At 34.5% G+C, this 16,284-nt stretch overlaps 1 protein-coding gene across 1 annotated transcript in view; it reads left to right on the top strand.

The window, feature by feature from the left end:
• The first annotated feature begins 7,138 nt into the window (after window positions 1–7,138).
• LOC138704507 (trans-Golgi network integral membrane protein TGN38-like) overlaps window positions 7,139–16,284 on the top strand; it is a 29,007-nt gene continuing 19,861 nt past the window's right edge. The window contains exons 1-2 of the mRNA XM_069832454.1: window positions 7,139–7,919; window positions 14,829–15,665. Coding sequence (XP_069688555.1) covers window positions 7,331–7,919; window positions 14,829–15,665 — 1,426 coding nt within the window. The 5' untranslated portion in view covers window positions 7,139–7,330. The remainder of the gene's footprint in view (window positions 7,920–14,828; window positions 15,666–16,284) is intronic.

Here is a 16,284-nt window from a genome sequence, read left to right as displayed (position 1 = left end):
TAAAAAATAAATATATTAAAATTTTTTAGCACATAAAAATCCGCTCCCTAGTAGTCTATTACCACACAAATGGCAATTACACAGACAAACAAGTGATGTTATTCACCACACCTTTTCCTACAACGATTTATTGGATGAATGCCAGTTGTTTTTCTTGTCGCTTTTAATATGAAATATTAAATGTTATCAAAATATAGAAGAAAGTCTGCATCAGACAAGCTAGTCACCAGGAAAGCAACTGGTAGATTTTAACCGCTTTAACACGCGTTCTCTGTGTCCACTGCTCAGCGCCTACCGACGCAGGCAATCGACGTTGGCAGCCAGCGAGCAGGTTACCTGCTTTTGCTTGCTTTCTTTGTGTGTATAGACTTCAGTTCCCTTCAGCATAATAATTGTATTTTAAAATTTAAATAGATGCAATTTACTTAGTTCACGTAAAAATACTTATGTAACTAGTGTGTAAGACACTGTAAGAACTGTTTCTTATACATCTGGATTACACAACTTTTAACATTATATCACTTTGGAAAACTTATTATATATCTTTCACGTATTAAATTTTTTAAAAGGCGCCAAGACCAGCAATGACCAGTTCTAAAGATGACCAATAACAGGTCGAAATTTGTTAACAAGATAATATAAAAATTGAACACGTGAATGATATTATAATACTGAGACGGCCACGTGAGGTTCGATCTCACGACCGACGGAGGAAGGGCAGAGGGGGTGTATTACGGCAACGCGGCGAGGGGAGGTTGCGCGCGCATCTGCTACCTGCCGAGTGAGGATGGAAGCAAACTGCTACGTGCGGAGTGAAGGGGGGACGGACCCTCCCGAATCGACCAGAAGTCCGTCGAGGTGGAGATATCCAGATAATTCGAGAGAGCTATATCTGGACACCCGTAGAAATTTCTCGTAACTATGGTTTAGCTATAAAAGAAGAAACGCGAGTGAACTTGAGCAGTCAGTTTTAGTCAGTCAGTCAGTAAGGCAGTGTTGTTAAAGTCAGTGGAGAGCAAGCCAGACAGTCTTGTGTAGCAGTGAGACCAGAGCGCGACTTGAGTTGTGTCCGTAACTGTGGAGCCTGAAGCCCGGAGTTCGAGTGCAGTGGACCGCAGTTGGGGGACCTGAGTTCGAAGTGCAGCGGATCGTCTCTGAAGGTCTGGGGTTCGAGATTCTGTGAACGCGAGTGACTGAGCTAGAAGAACTAGCCAAGACAAACGAGCTGTGAACTGAGAACTGACAGTTCTGTGTTGTAAATAGTGCTTTATGAATATTAGTTAAAATTAACAGTTCATTGTTGTTCGCAATAGTCCAAGTAATTTGTCATTGTCGTCTGTGGAGTGCAATAACGAACGCTGTGTTGCTGTGCGGAGAACAAATCCCATTGTTGACGGGAGTGAAATTAAATTGTAGAGAGTGATAATTATTGTTGCTTTGAATAAAAGTTACGTTGTTGAGTTGGAATAAATTTACAATGCGTTTTCCAAACTGTTTCTTATTCAAATAACCTAATTTAATGCACAGCATGGAACAACGGAAACCCTTATGAAAAAATAAATGGTAACATCGCTTTCTGACAAATTAAAACAAGAAACCGCTACCACTGCAGTGGTCCAATTGGAAATAAATTACTGTCGGTATGCACAGATTTGTACTGAAACCTAAAACTATTTTGGGAATTTCTTAAATAAGACATTGCTCCCGCGTGCGAACTACCTAGTGTATCATATAAAAACATCACGCACTACTGCAGGAATATCTGAAGGTGCATCTACACGGTTCAACTTTTCTTTCAACTTTACGCATTGAATCAATGCATGCAATATATATATATATATATATATATATATATATATATATATATATCAAAGACGTTTTATAGTTTAACCTAGACTCACTACGAAACACTTTCGCGCATAGCCATCTTGGGGCAGAGAGCCATGTGATTACAATATGTTTACATCACAATTCCGCTTAATTTGAAATAACATAGAAGGTTATTCAGTATTATTGATGTGTTAGGAGTAAGTGCGTATTAATTTAATCAATAGTGTGTGTATATATATAGTGTTTATATAGTTTAAATGAATCGTTCTCCTGTGATATACGTGAAATCACAGTGTAGGACTACTATTTTGCTACATTTGAGGCCCATACATATAGTGTTTATATAGTATTTTAATCATGTTATGAGTGAAATCATCGTGTGCTCTTGTGCTGCATACAACTGTACAAAGAGTGTTCTTTTATCATTTATTTTCATCGTACTCCTTTATAAATTCCGCAAGTGGAATCATGGTGTATAGTTGTGCTGCATACAACTGTACGAATCAACGTAAGAAGGATTCGGAAATTTCTTTTCACAAGCAAATTAGTTACATATATTGTATTAGGATATTGTAAAATGACTGAGAACAGAAGTACATATTTATTGTGTTAATAGAAGAGAATGTTTTATAGGAGTAAGCGCAAACTTTCTTTTTAGGTTTCCATTGCAAAAGCCTGAGCTTCTCAGTAAATGGTTATCTGCTGTTAAACGGGATAAATTTATACCATCAACTCACCACAGGCTTTGTTCAGTTCATTTCATAGAATCTTGTTTCTGGAAGACTAATGGTAATAAATTACTGAAACCTGACGCAGTTCCATCAGTTTTTAATTTTCCAGCCCATCTCACAAACGTAATCACCAAAGGACGGATCAGAGTGGCTGTTCTTACAAGTTTACTAACCATTTACTATAGTATGTTTATGTTGAAGCACAGACGGTGACTCCAGAAGTACACAACGGGCGCGTACCTGCAATGTCCGTACAGTTGTGTCAAAAGAATGCGTACACTGTGCTGTACATGACGGCTGTGAATTTGTACTCCGTTATAAAGCACTACTTGTATTTACGTTTAAAGTGAATACTACATAGTCTGTGCATTGCAGTGGACAATAATGTACATGCGGAGATTGTTGAAAGTGAACGTTCTGCGTCTCTCACTTAAACAAAAATTATATCGTGAGAAACTCCTTTCGACATCGCAAGATGTAATAGGTGCATGCGAATAATATACTATATCAGGAATATCAATATCAATATCTGATATATTTCTTTCACTGTTTTATCTCGAGGGCTCTATTTGTTTTTTGCAGCAACATATCTCGCTCGCCATACATGATTGAAAAACCATTAATTTTTGCTAACACATTCTGAAGTTTCTCGTTCACTTTTTTTGTAACTTCCGGCTTTGGTTTCCTTAAGTTTTACAGATAATTTCTTCTATATGTTTATAGCCTTTGGCATGTGTAAATCAGATGTTTGTAACAACATTATGGCTTTCGGTAAGTGATAAAAGTTATTCTGTATGAAATCTAAACTGCACGCAAGATCATCTGAAATTAGAGATTTTGCTATTTCAATTACATGTGCCTTTGTAGAATCTGAACTATTGATCACTTTCACAATTTGAACATAATATGTGGCATAATAGAAGGCAGCCTCCAGCCAGCTACCCCATCTTGTTATTATGGGAGCGATTTCCTTGAATTTTTGTATTCGGGAAGGTTCTTTCAGAAAAAATTTCTTAACGTTGCCTATAAAGCTATCGACATCATTATAAGAAGAGCGAATTACTTCCGCTAAGCAAGTAAGGTGAACCAACTTAGGATATATTATTTTTATGTCATTGGCCCCTTTATCATATAGGGCGCAGCATCTGTGACTAAAAGAAAAATACTCATGGCATTAGAAAATACAGTTGTCATTGTTGTGTGGTTCACATTTTCTATCGTCTCACACGTTAGTACATATTTCTTTCCAGTAGAGTTAGGTATAAATGTTCCTACAATTACATTTGCATCCGATGTTGACGGATTCTCTTGTATGTATTCCCTGTGATGTCTGCTGTTGCAATGCCTTTCTAAGTGCCATTTTTTCGTATATCTTAACGTCACTTTACATGTATTACACGTAATTATTTCTCCTTCACTGCTGAAGATATTACCTCCGAACTGGTGTACAAGCGTTCACTTTTTCACTTTGTACACGTTTTTCCTTAGGCATTCTGACAGTTTATAAATAACAACACAAATAGCACAATCTTGTTCCTAACTGCTATGTTTAACTGTAGGTCCACTACTAAACGTAGTTCATCGGTTACCTCGTATTCCCACATAATAACTTCGCATTTGCTTTCACTAGTAGTAGAAACGCCACCCGTTTGCGAAGCGGAACGTGATGTTCCTACTGCATACTGTATAATTCTTTACCCTCTGTCTGTACCTAGGGAACACGTGCCGAGACATTCTGCTCTCTGCATCAGTAACATGAAGCCACAGAACCTGATCACTCTGATCCGCCCTCTGGTAATCACAAAATAAGTTTAAAAGGCCATAGCCTAGTTAGATTTTTGACCTTTAAAATAATGTTTTTTTTATGTTCATTTATTTGTAACTTATATTGAAGTACGGTACTGAAAGTTACTTATAACATAGATCCATGTCTATATTTTGCAAATCATAATTAAAATGCTCATAAGTTAATGTTTTTTATGTTTTGGAACCCGTATGTCCACATTCAGAATTCTTACCACTTCTAAAATTTATTTCAGATTGAACAACCACCCCGTAGAGTATTAAAGAGATCATTAGAATCAGACAAACATGAAACAAATGAAGAAAGTAACAGTGGTACTATTTTAATAAATACTGATCAGGTCGTAACAGAGCACAACTATGCTCTTAGTCCCAGAAAAAATGTAAATTAATGGAAAAAGAGCTGGAAAGAAAGAATGAACAAATTGAAAATTTAAGATGTCTAAATTCCACATAAAGAAAGACAACTCACAAGCAAGAGGGTTCAATCAACAAATTGAAAGTAGCAGTAAAAGAATTGAAAGAAAAAAATCTTGCCACTGAGCACACACTATCAGTCATGCAGGATAATTTTTCGGATGTGATGTTAGATATCATTTCTAGAGCAGCTGGTGAACAGAAGGGTGAATATTCTGATATACTTAAGAATTTTGCCATAACAATGCACTTTTATTCACCAGCTGCATATGAATATCTCAGGCAGAATCTAAATAATTCTTTACCACATGTCAATACCTTACGCACATGGTACAATACAGTAAGAGGTGATCCTGGTTTTACTCAGGAAGCTTTCCTTGCATTAGAGGAACGTGCTAAGCTTTCTTCTCATCAAATATGGGTTGTTCTCATGTTTGATGAGATGTCAATTAAAAAGTGCATTGAGTGGAATGGTAAGGAATTTGTTGGGTATGTTGATTTGGGAGGTGGTGTATGTTTAATCGAAACAGAGGAAGCAAAGAAAATCAATTTTATTTATGGATCAATAGGTGAGTGCAAAATAAATCTGGTTAAGTATTTTCGTACTATCTAGATATGGCCTAGTTACAATATTTTGATATTCTTGCACATATTCGATTTAATAATAACAGTTGATGTTTTTCCTTGTTTATTGAAATATTTATTATTAGGCCTAAGCAAAATGCACACAGTGTGCAAGATTAAGTTAATGTCCTAACTCGATTAATTAAATATTTCAGGAACTCCATCGGTACAGATTTGATGAATTGTGTAAATATGAATAGGCCTAATCACGAAGACAAGAATTTTTAATTGACAATTTTAGCATAACAGCTTAATATTTGTTGTTCACAAAGATGACGATTACTGAATGACAGTTCCAGTTTCTTCAATTATTTGCTGTTGTAGACTACTACAGGAATGCAGGTGATTACGTTTCACTGTTTATATTTGTTTTTATCCTTGTTACTCTTTTAGCTTATATTTGGTTGTTTTTTTTATAGTGTACGGTAGTAATAAATCTTAGTGTCTTTTGCGGTTGCGTTCTATCAGCATTACTTTTCGTCCGCTATTTTCACGACCGCAAGATGCACACAATGTGCAAGATTAAGTTAATGTTCTCACTCGGTTATTGAAATATATTTCAGGAAGCCCATCCTACGGATATGATGAATTATGTAAATAGAAATACGCCCAATTTATAAAGACGACGAAGATTATTGACTGACAATTGCAGGATTAATATCTTTGATTATTTGATGTTATACCACAAGAATGCAGGTAATTACGTTTTACTATTTATATTTGTCTTTATCCTTGTCACTCTTAGGCTCATGTTTGGTCGTTTTTATGTTGTATAGTAGTAAATCTTAGTTTGTTTTACGATTGCGTTCTATCAGCATTGCTTTCCGTCCGCTATCGTCACGGCCCCAAGATGGCGGCGAGCGATCGCTTCAATTTGGGTCCAGTCCTATCTTCTGCGCAGCCTGCAGTGTGGGGACTTGAGATATATATATATATATATATATATATATATATATATATATATATATATATATATATATATAATATGCAGAAGTTGACGTTCAAAACGGTGCACCTTGTAGACACAAAATCTTTATGCATCTTAATTGAAAGCGCGTTTTAAACTTACTTCTTAGTTCTTTCACTATTCTTTCCAGATTGCATGCATACGCTCAAGGAAAATTGAACTGTGTAGATGCTGCTTAAGAGACGGTACAGAATATGACGAGACTATTGGTTAGCGTAATTGATTGTGTGATCGGCTTCACTAAGCAAAAGTCAATTTAAAATTTTTACTGCCGGTATGCCATACCGGCTCATGACCACTGTAGTACTGTTGGCTATGCCGGTAGTTATATAACAAGGATAGCACGCGCATAATAATGTTTGTGATTTTTTTTTACGTGAATCTAGAACAGTTAATATTCTTATATCAGCCATGACGCTTAATCGTTTCACGGAACCCTAAATTCTGGGGTTCCACGAAATCCTGTTTGAGAACTTCTATTTATAAAAGTAGCATCGATTCGCGCTCCTAGCGGTGGAGACTTTGAACTTATGGGGACATGCAAAGATGTTGCGATGTGATTTTAGCGTCGAAATTCCTTATACATATACCTGAATTCTGTAATAATACAACTAAAAATATTGAGTATGTTGACTACTATGATATTGTTTTCTATAATTTCTATAATTTATTTGTAACTTGTGTAATTTGATATTGAGGGACATTTAAGTGGCAATATGGGACATTTCTTACCTTTAATCTGCGATTTCCAGTGTCCTTTGTTGGCAATGCTGGTTAGTGGTGACGTTAGGAAGTGGAGTGTTATGAAGTTAGGTGTTTTATCTCCAGAATTAATTTCGTGGTATCTTGTGTCAGATTTTTATTTATGATTGTGGATAAAGAATGGGATTTATATGAGAAACTCCCATTTGTGAAGTTGTGAATTATTTAGACTTAGTATTCGACGTAGTAAATCGGTATGACAATGTCACTAAAAATTGTTATAATACTGTATGTATTGTGTCATCCCGCATTTTGTAGTATTCGTCAGCCTTTAGGAATGAAGAACCCGGCAGTTCTAGAAAAATACACTGATCCGCGAACAATCATTTCTCGCATACAAAACGATACGAAAGATTGCCTCATAGTGGATCCAAAATATTTCGAACTATGTGATAGACCCGAACATACATTAATTAATAATAAGGCGTATTTGGATTTCGATATGATTTTGTGCATGAATAGTTACGATGCCGCATTGCGCATTTGTGAAAAACATAACACAGACGTCTTAAAGAATTTACAAAAAGCTATGGAACAAGAGAAAGAAGAGACTGGTAGTGTCTTCTGTAACCGAATGAAGTCTGTACTAGTGGAGTCATCTTTTCCGCAAACGAAAGAGTGGGTGTCTTTGCTTATTAAGCAATTTAGTAACGGAGATGATAATTGTAAACGAGAGTGTGTACAGCCTAACTCTATAAATCCGCTATGCAAATTCGTGCTTTTTGCAAATTCCCTTTCGTTGCAGTTTGAAAAGAATAAATCCAGTTCACCTGCCATTACAACAGGTAAGACCTCAATGAGAACAATTATCTTAAAATACTAAACAGCGCAGATATGTCCGTGTTTGTCGAATGCGTATCATCATGGTCACGAAAGGGCACTTTTCAGAGCCAATAATTTATTTTGCGTGCACAAGGTTGGAATTTTGGAGGAAGAGAAAAATGAAGGTAAACCGTGTTCTCCAGTAACAAGGTTAGCTAAGGTTTAATGAGGAGACATATTAGTGTACGAGTAGCAGGGTGCGAATTAACAGGGGGTGATGGGGAAGATTGCTCCCCCCCCCCCCCGTTGGAAAGTTATCCCCCTCTCATAAATTCATATTAACATCTCTGCCAGGGATAACTTCTGTCCCCTCCTCACAAAATATAATTGTTTTAATATGAGTAGGCGTATAGCCCTATGTATTTTATTAAGTATAAAGTAAGCAAAGATAATAATATTAATGTATTATCATTACCGGTAAGGTGACAACAACCAGGAACTTAGGAATTACACATCTTATCTTAAGCCTAGTCATGGATATAATTATTATTATGATCAAGATAGAAGACAAGCAGCTCAGTGCTACCAAGCGTTGAGCCGTATCGAATGAGGATAATAATAATTTTATGTATGGTATTCTCTATGATTTATCCCCAAATCCCTTTGTTTTACTATAGGACAGTGGTTCCAAACCTTTTTTGACTGACGACACACTTTACTGGACGCCCATGATGTCGCGACACACTTATTTGTTTTTATTAGTAATAATAAAAATAAAGTGAAACTCTGTGTAGAATATTTTATAGCAAATGGGAAGATAATTACTGTTCACTGCATGGGAATTTTGTCGTTTTTAACCTCTTTTTCGTTCAACTAAGACTTTCAAGGTCTAAGCTGTTCCAGCACGTTCCGCCAGAAAAAGAGCACTGATATTAATTTTCATATAGTGTCGGACATCCATTGTTGTAGATAGGTCGATGTTAACACGCAAAAAAAAAAAAAAAAAAAAAAAAAAAAAAAAAAAAAAAAAAGCAACTTGATTGGCATTAGGAAAAAAACAAAGGTACATTAGCCTACTTGTGTGTCAAAAATTCCAACCTATCTATTTAAATTAATGTAAAGTTTAAAGTTTGCATTTGGTGAGTTGCATAGAGTTTATCTATAGGCCTACATGGCCTTATGATTGACAGATCAACATGTAAATCGTCTTCAAGATGCAGCAGTCTGTTCATTTGTTTAAATTTCGCTATTTTCATGGTAAAGAAATGCTGATTCCCACAAGTATGAATTTGAAAATGGCAGTTATAAATAAATTTTGAGTTTATTTGGCACCATCGACGACAAAATATTTCCGCATATAAAACATTCTGAATTTTGTTTATATTCGTCTCCACGCCACGTAAAACCACATTACAAGTATTCATCTCTATAGCTTACTTACGAAACGCAGTGCGTTTTTGTGAATCCTGAAGAGAATTTTTGCTCACATTATCTGAATTAGCACTGCTGTCATCTAACTTAGAACTTGATTCAGATTTTCTTTTTCGAATTAAAAATTTGACAATAATAAAATCTAAATAAAGCACTTCTGATAAAATAGTCGCACTATCACCCGCTCACATGTATATACTGAAACTGACCGATATGTTCTAACGATTCTAAACTATGTTTTTTATGAAGTGGGAAGGGTATTAAACGAATTACAAAGCATTGTTGCAGATGTTCACTTTCATTGGAATTATCGCCAAGCAGAAAAATTAAACTGAGGATTGTTGGAAGTGTTCACGTTTCATTGGTAAAGTCTGTCTCAGAATAAAATGTACCATATGAAAGACTTCGTTGTACATAAAAATGCATTATAAAGAGACTTTCTGGATGGCATAAAATTTATTTTTCGGTACCAAAATTCCGCGACACACTCCATGGGACACACCGGTTGGGAACCCCTGCTATAGGATATCAGTACTAAGTTTATGAGAATTTCTGAATTTGCTCACTAATAAGTTGGAGAACCTACATTGATTTTGGAATATGTATTATATGTCTTTCTCGTGTTAAATTTTACCGTACCTGATTAACATGTTTCGGCCTGTTGGCCTTCTCGTTGGCATTGGCATTGATTTTGGAGAACGTATCACAGTTGAAATAAAGACAGAAAGGAAATTGTTAAAATGCTGTGTAATTAATTGCTATATGTCCATTAGAGGTACCATTAGAAATTAATCTATCATAGACTTTCATTTCCCATTACTTGCATTACAGTAAAGAAAAGGTTTCTTCCTAAATTTTCTACATTCATATGTGTACGTTCATCTGTAAAATAATGTTCTATTACGCTGCAATAGTACATTATGCAATGAGCCTATAATGGTAGTAATTAAGGCGCGAGTATGTTTATGAAACTTGCTTGCGCTCGTTTCATAATTTTCATATGAGCGTCTTAATTACCATTATAGTCAAGTTTCATGAGACTTTTTATGTTCGACCATATTGATTTTTTCCGGCATTTGGTGAAATGAATTTGTGGGAATGTGCTTTGTGAAAGGCTGGAAGATGACGGTGAATTGATGTTAATTTGTGTGTTGTTTTTTTCGACTGAGTTTAATATTGTCTAATCTCGCGCTAGTTGTCTTTGGATTGCATATCCGAGAATAATCGATACTTCCACTTTCATATTGCTACAATGGTATTTTCTGATTGGTGGAACACCTGAACTTTAATGAAAAGGTGTACTTTAATGAGGTCCATTAAAGGGCTGCTACCAGGTGTATAATTACTACATTTCGGCATGGTCGAGCATAAAAGATCTTTTAACATCGCAGGATGTGACAAGGCAGTAGTCAGAATGTGGTACAAGTGACAATTCTTTTTACAGTAAATTAAATTACTATCATATCGTCCAGCATAGATTTTATTTCTTTCAGCTTTGCCAGAGTTGGAAAAAAAACAGTTTTATTTAAAAAATAAAAAAGGCCTGTTTTTTTGTTTGAAACTGTTTTCTTAATAGTTATTTTAAGCAGTGCCATGAAATAGTGCATTTTCAAAATGTGTTGTTGTTGTTGTCGTCGTTAACTAATGCTGATTTCTTGACAATAAAGCCATTAACTCTCTTGCTGTTCAATATTTCTCACACACTGTGTGGTTCAGAGGAAAGGCCTGGACATAATGTGATTCTGATCCATTTTTTTCTGAAGACTGCACAATGGACAAGGTGGTGAAGAAAAAATTGACAAATAGTCATACCCTTTTGAATAATCGAAAGGATTGCAACTGTACTTTTCCTTGGATACTGAAGAGTTATATTTTGTACATTGAGACTCTCCCATCTTTTATTATTTTAAATTTCGTGGAAATGGTTGATGCTTTGAGTTGATTAAGCTTTTAACTATTGAAAATGATAACATTGACATTTTTTTAAATATTAAACATGGTTTATACATATGGTTGCCAGATGGGTATTGTAAAAATTAGCGAAATTCCAGATTTTTTAAGGAAAATTCGGGAAACCAGCATTTTAGACATTTTAAATTTTTATTGCACTGTTTATTAAATTAAATAATACATCTTGATTACACAACTTTTAACACTGTATCACTTCGGAATATGCATGATAAGAACTTTCTTGTGTTAAATTTTAACGAAGGCCTACCTTGTTAACATGTTTCGACCTATTTTCGATCATCTTCGGAACTCTTCCGAAGATGACCGAAAATAGGTCGAAACATGTTAAGGTCAATTCCACGATAGGTTGGACATTGAAGTTAAAAATTAAATTTCGTGTTCAGTATATGTTCTTTATATAATTTTCTTCAGGAAAGTTCATATTTTCAGAAATTAACAGAAAAGTTCGATTTATTTAATTCATCTTTGTTTTACATACATCCGAAGTGAATATTTTTAGTGTGTACTTTTGATCTGTCAAATTTACTTTGGCAGTTTGTTGCCAAACCATAACTTAAAATTAATAAACAAGGCTGTTCTCTGTTGTAATTCTATTAACAGAAAGAGAAGACTTTAAAATCCGTGTCAATTTACTTTTATGAATGTCGGTGAGTTAAAAAATTTGCTATTTTTAAAGTAAGTGTTTTTATGTAACACCCGTCACAGAATATGCTTAAAGTTACTCTCTTGCTCTCAGTTTTTGTCCTGAAGGCACAAATTTTTGAAAGCAAAGTCAAAATATGATGCCAAAAGTACAGTATTTTTTAATTTTTTTTTTAAACTAAAAATAACAAGTGTTTTAATGTGACGGGTGTTACAAAATTAGAGCACGGAGAACACAGGAATTCTGTATTTTGATTTATTTTAGGTAGTTCCCACAACACATTATTAAATAGGTTTCAAATGTTGGTAAATCTGAAGTTTAAGTTATCAACAGTCGTCAATACCTGTTTCCTCCAAAATCTTACTTGTCTGAAAGATTTCCCACCAAATTTACATTAAGGTGAATGTTTAGTCGAAAGTTCTGATTTACATAAAAATTATAGGCTACAAAGGTGAATGTACTTATGTTCTATTTTAGTTAATCATAGTACTTTTCTATTCTGTAACATTATTTCTTGCTTACTTAACAAGGAATGAATTACTGAAGATATTAACCACTAGCATAATGCAGATTAAGCTGCTGCATTTTTAGGATACACGAAGCTGCATGTTAACCATGTAATTATTTATTTTAACGTTTTGAGATAGCTGGATACCGTATAGGCCCTATATTTAATTGCAGAATGGGGAAATCAGCACCCGAGAGGCAACCTGAATGCCCTAGGCGAAGAAAATTAAATAAAGATAAAATTCTGTGGTGTTCGAGTAAAGGGGGATAAGTAATTTTTTGTGCAGATGGAATTTTGTTCCCCAGATGAACACACAAGTTAAATTATACAAGTTAATGTGCAAAAATGAAAAGAATACTAGCAGTTGTTGTGTTTTGTGTAGAAAAGTATTTTCAGTAAGAGTTCCAAATTTAATTTTCATTTATCACCAAGCTCATTTTATGACATCTCCCTTTACCCAAACAACACAGATATGAAGACTATTTGCAGAAGGAGAGAGAGAGAGAGAAAGAGAGAGGGAAAAGCTTAGGAGAACAAAGAAGCTATCTAGAAAAGAATTTACTGCTCACAGTAAGAAAACAAAACTGAAAGTTTGAAACTAAAGGACAAGAAAAGCTGCATTAATAAACACTAGTGTTTTCAGTGAAACGAAATTCCAGTCACCAGGAAAAGCTGTCGAAATAGTAAAAATTGAGACAGCTCTGAGTATGATGCTGCTTAAGTTGTTGTATTTTGTTTTGTAATTACAGTTTTAGTAAAATTTATTAAATTCCATTGTGAGAAATATAAATTTATATTTAGCATTTGTTGAAGTGAGCATATATACTAAAAATTAAATTTATGTTAGGAACAACAGTTTAATATCAAAAGGGAATCTATACTTCTAGCCACACTATTTTGATTTTATGGCTGTATTTTTTATTGTTTCTATTAAATATTTGTATTAATTTACTTTAGAGCGTCAGAAGTACAATTTTGAAGCTGTCAACATCATATTTGTAATTTACCAAGTGAAAGTTAACATAAAAAAAATTGCACACTTTGAAAACATATGTCTACCATTGATATTAGGCTACCAGTACTCTTAAGTCTATGTAGTGAACTACAGAAAATATATGTTCTATGATTTGAACCAAAAAAAAAAAACCAAATGTGAAATTTCTTTGGACAAGTAACACCCGTCACATTATTAAGTAACACCCGTCACATAAGGTTAATTAAATTGTAAGTGTAGGGCTTAATATTTTAATTACATCCATTATATCACTCGATTCCTTGAACTTTCCTCTCACTGAAAATTGGTAACACAATTAATTCAAACTGTGAACTTCACATAGTTATCAGTTAAACTGTATCATTAATTTATGCATGTCTTTTTCATGTTACACCCGTCACATTGTTTATTTCACTTAAATCACTTGACAAATAATGTTTAGAAAAAAAAATAATTAGTTGTGTCTGACAAGCAAGAAGTGGAGATTCATTGGAGTATAAAAGAACTAGTAAAAATATTTTATTAATTATTGTATTTCAATTAAATTTCGAAGAATCACTTTCTGAAAGTAACACCAGTCACAGTGGAATTGACCTTAACAAGGTACGTTAAAATTTAACACAAGAAAGTCCTTATCATACATATTCCGAAATTAAATAAGCTTATTTATTCATAAAATTAATATCCCATTAACTGAAAAAAAATAGGCCTACATTTTATGAAACTTAATGGTGGATTTCATAAAAAAAAATAATATTTTCAAATTTACCTCAGTTTGAGTGCTTATATTTCTATGAAGATCTAATTATCATTTATTGACAGAAATAATTTTTTACAACATTATAATAAAGCTCGACAGTCTAGTTTTGAATTGGCACAAAGTTATAATTCTGATTTCATTAAAACAGTGGGGCATCTGTTCCTCCTGTTTGACCATTTGTGTTTCATTGTGAGCATAAGAGGGATTCTTTCTCGTGGGCATAAGCCAGTTGTATACATCTTTCCACCTCTTTAAATAAACACTTTTTTTAATGGAGGTCTGACTAGTGGAATATGTAGCTAGTTGATGATGTATGCAACAGAAGCGGGAAGGAACTGGCCACCCTACCCCATTATCTCCTGGCCTAGTTGCCTCATAAGTGGTGACTTTTTGGTATCACTTGTGAGATTCAGATCTGTCTTTGGACAGTTGACTATACAACAATCTCATCAGAATTTCGTTTCCCTAAATGTTTAGACAGCATACTTGTGCAGAACCATTACAGAAAAAAATAAGTAAATTAAATTGGTTATCTGTTTCTATATTAATTTTAATTCACATTGATATTTTTCGTAAATAGATTCATTTTTAGTCATGTTTCATGAGCATCAATTTCTTTTTTCAGATAAAACTGTCAGCACCAACCAGGAAATTCTACCGAATCTTATTCCAAATGCTGTTTCTGCAAAATCCCATCATACAAAGTTTGATAATGTAAAAAAGGCAGATCATGTATCTCCAGTAAACAACACACATGCTCAAGTCGCTGCCCTTCGGAGTTCTCAGAAGACAGAAACAAATACTTCTGATGTAGATACAATTGTTAAGAACAAAAACAGTGCTACTCAGCCCTCAGAGCTGACTGATAAAAAAATTAATCAGAAAAATGTGGAACAAGATCAGTCCTTAATAAATAAAACTATTGTCCCTGTTGAAGAATCGAAAGTAATTCCAACGATTAAATCAGTCTTGATGGGCGAAGTAAATGAGAATAAGGGCTCACAAAGTGAGAATGAAGCCACCAAGGAAACCTCTTCTTCGAACAGCATCATGCAACAAACATCCAGTAATAACAAAAAGCAAGAGCCAGTACCTCAGAACAATAACAGATCTCAAAATTCCACAACTCAGGACATTACAACAGTACCATCGCAGTTGAGTGATACAGATAAAAGCAAACTTGAATCTGTCATACCTTCAACATCTTCGACAGAACTTCCAAAGCCAGAGAAGGGTGAAGATGTTCAAACAAAGAGCAAACCAGTTGATGTGGACATGAGCAAAACTCAGGGAACAGATGGTGAAGATGGCACACTTTTATATGATCCAAGTCAAGATGCAGGGGTGGAAAGTAGTATTGCAGAATCACCTACTGAATCATCAGAAATGCAAGATACAGATGTGGGGATCGGACTTGATGATGAGGACCAGGACATTACACAACATGATGCAGAGACAACAGGTAAGGGTTGGCGAGAATGAAATGTACTTCAGCACTGGTTTATTGCATCATAACCTACCTTCTTCCAACATGTAGACTGCACGGTAATTTATACTGTTATAATGTACCGGTATGCATTTATTTACACTGCAAGTGGGCAAGCACCCGGTGGCAGTGGTATACACAATATAAACAATACACAATAAAATTACAATACACAATACAATTATACAATACACAATACAATTATATACACAATGCAATACACAATACAGTTTAACACAATAATTACAATTAATAATAAAACATAAAATAACCTAATTTTACAATAGAACCTACATATGTATAGGCCCTACATAAGTTTCAATAGTCTTTCACTTTATTCTCATCTCACTCACTGTAGTGGCACTATGACACATTTCACTGACACTCTATAACACATTTCACTGACACTCTATAACACATTTCACTGACACTATAGAACACATTTCATTGACGCTATAAATTATCACTGATTGGAACTATGTTGGTAATCCATTTTGAATCTTGCGTACACCACTATGTTGTTGTTGTTTTCTAATGCCAGGCGTTTGACAATAAAGTCATTTGACCTCTTGCACTCCAATATTTTTCAAAGATA

This window comes from Periplaneta americana, chromosome 1 (genome assembly GCF_040183065.1).
Source record: "Periplaneta americana isolate PAMFEO1 chromosome 1, P.americana_PAMFEO1_priV1, whole genome shotgun sequence".
NCBI lineage: Eukaryota > Metazoa > Arthropoda > Insecta > Blattodea > Blattidae > Periplaneta > Periplaneta americana.
Note: the sequence above shows the minus strand (reverse complement) of the source record. Positions and strands in the feature narration are given on the sequence as shown.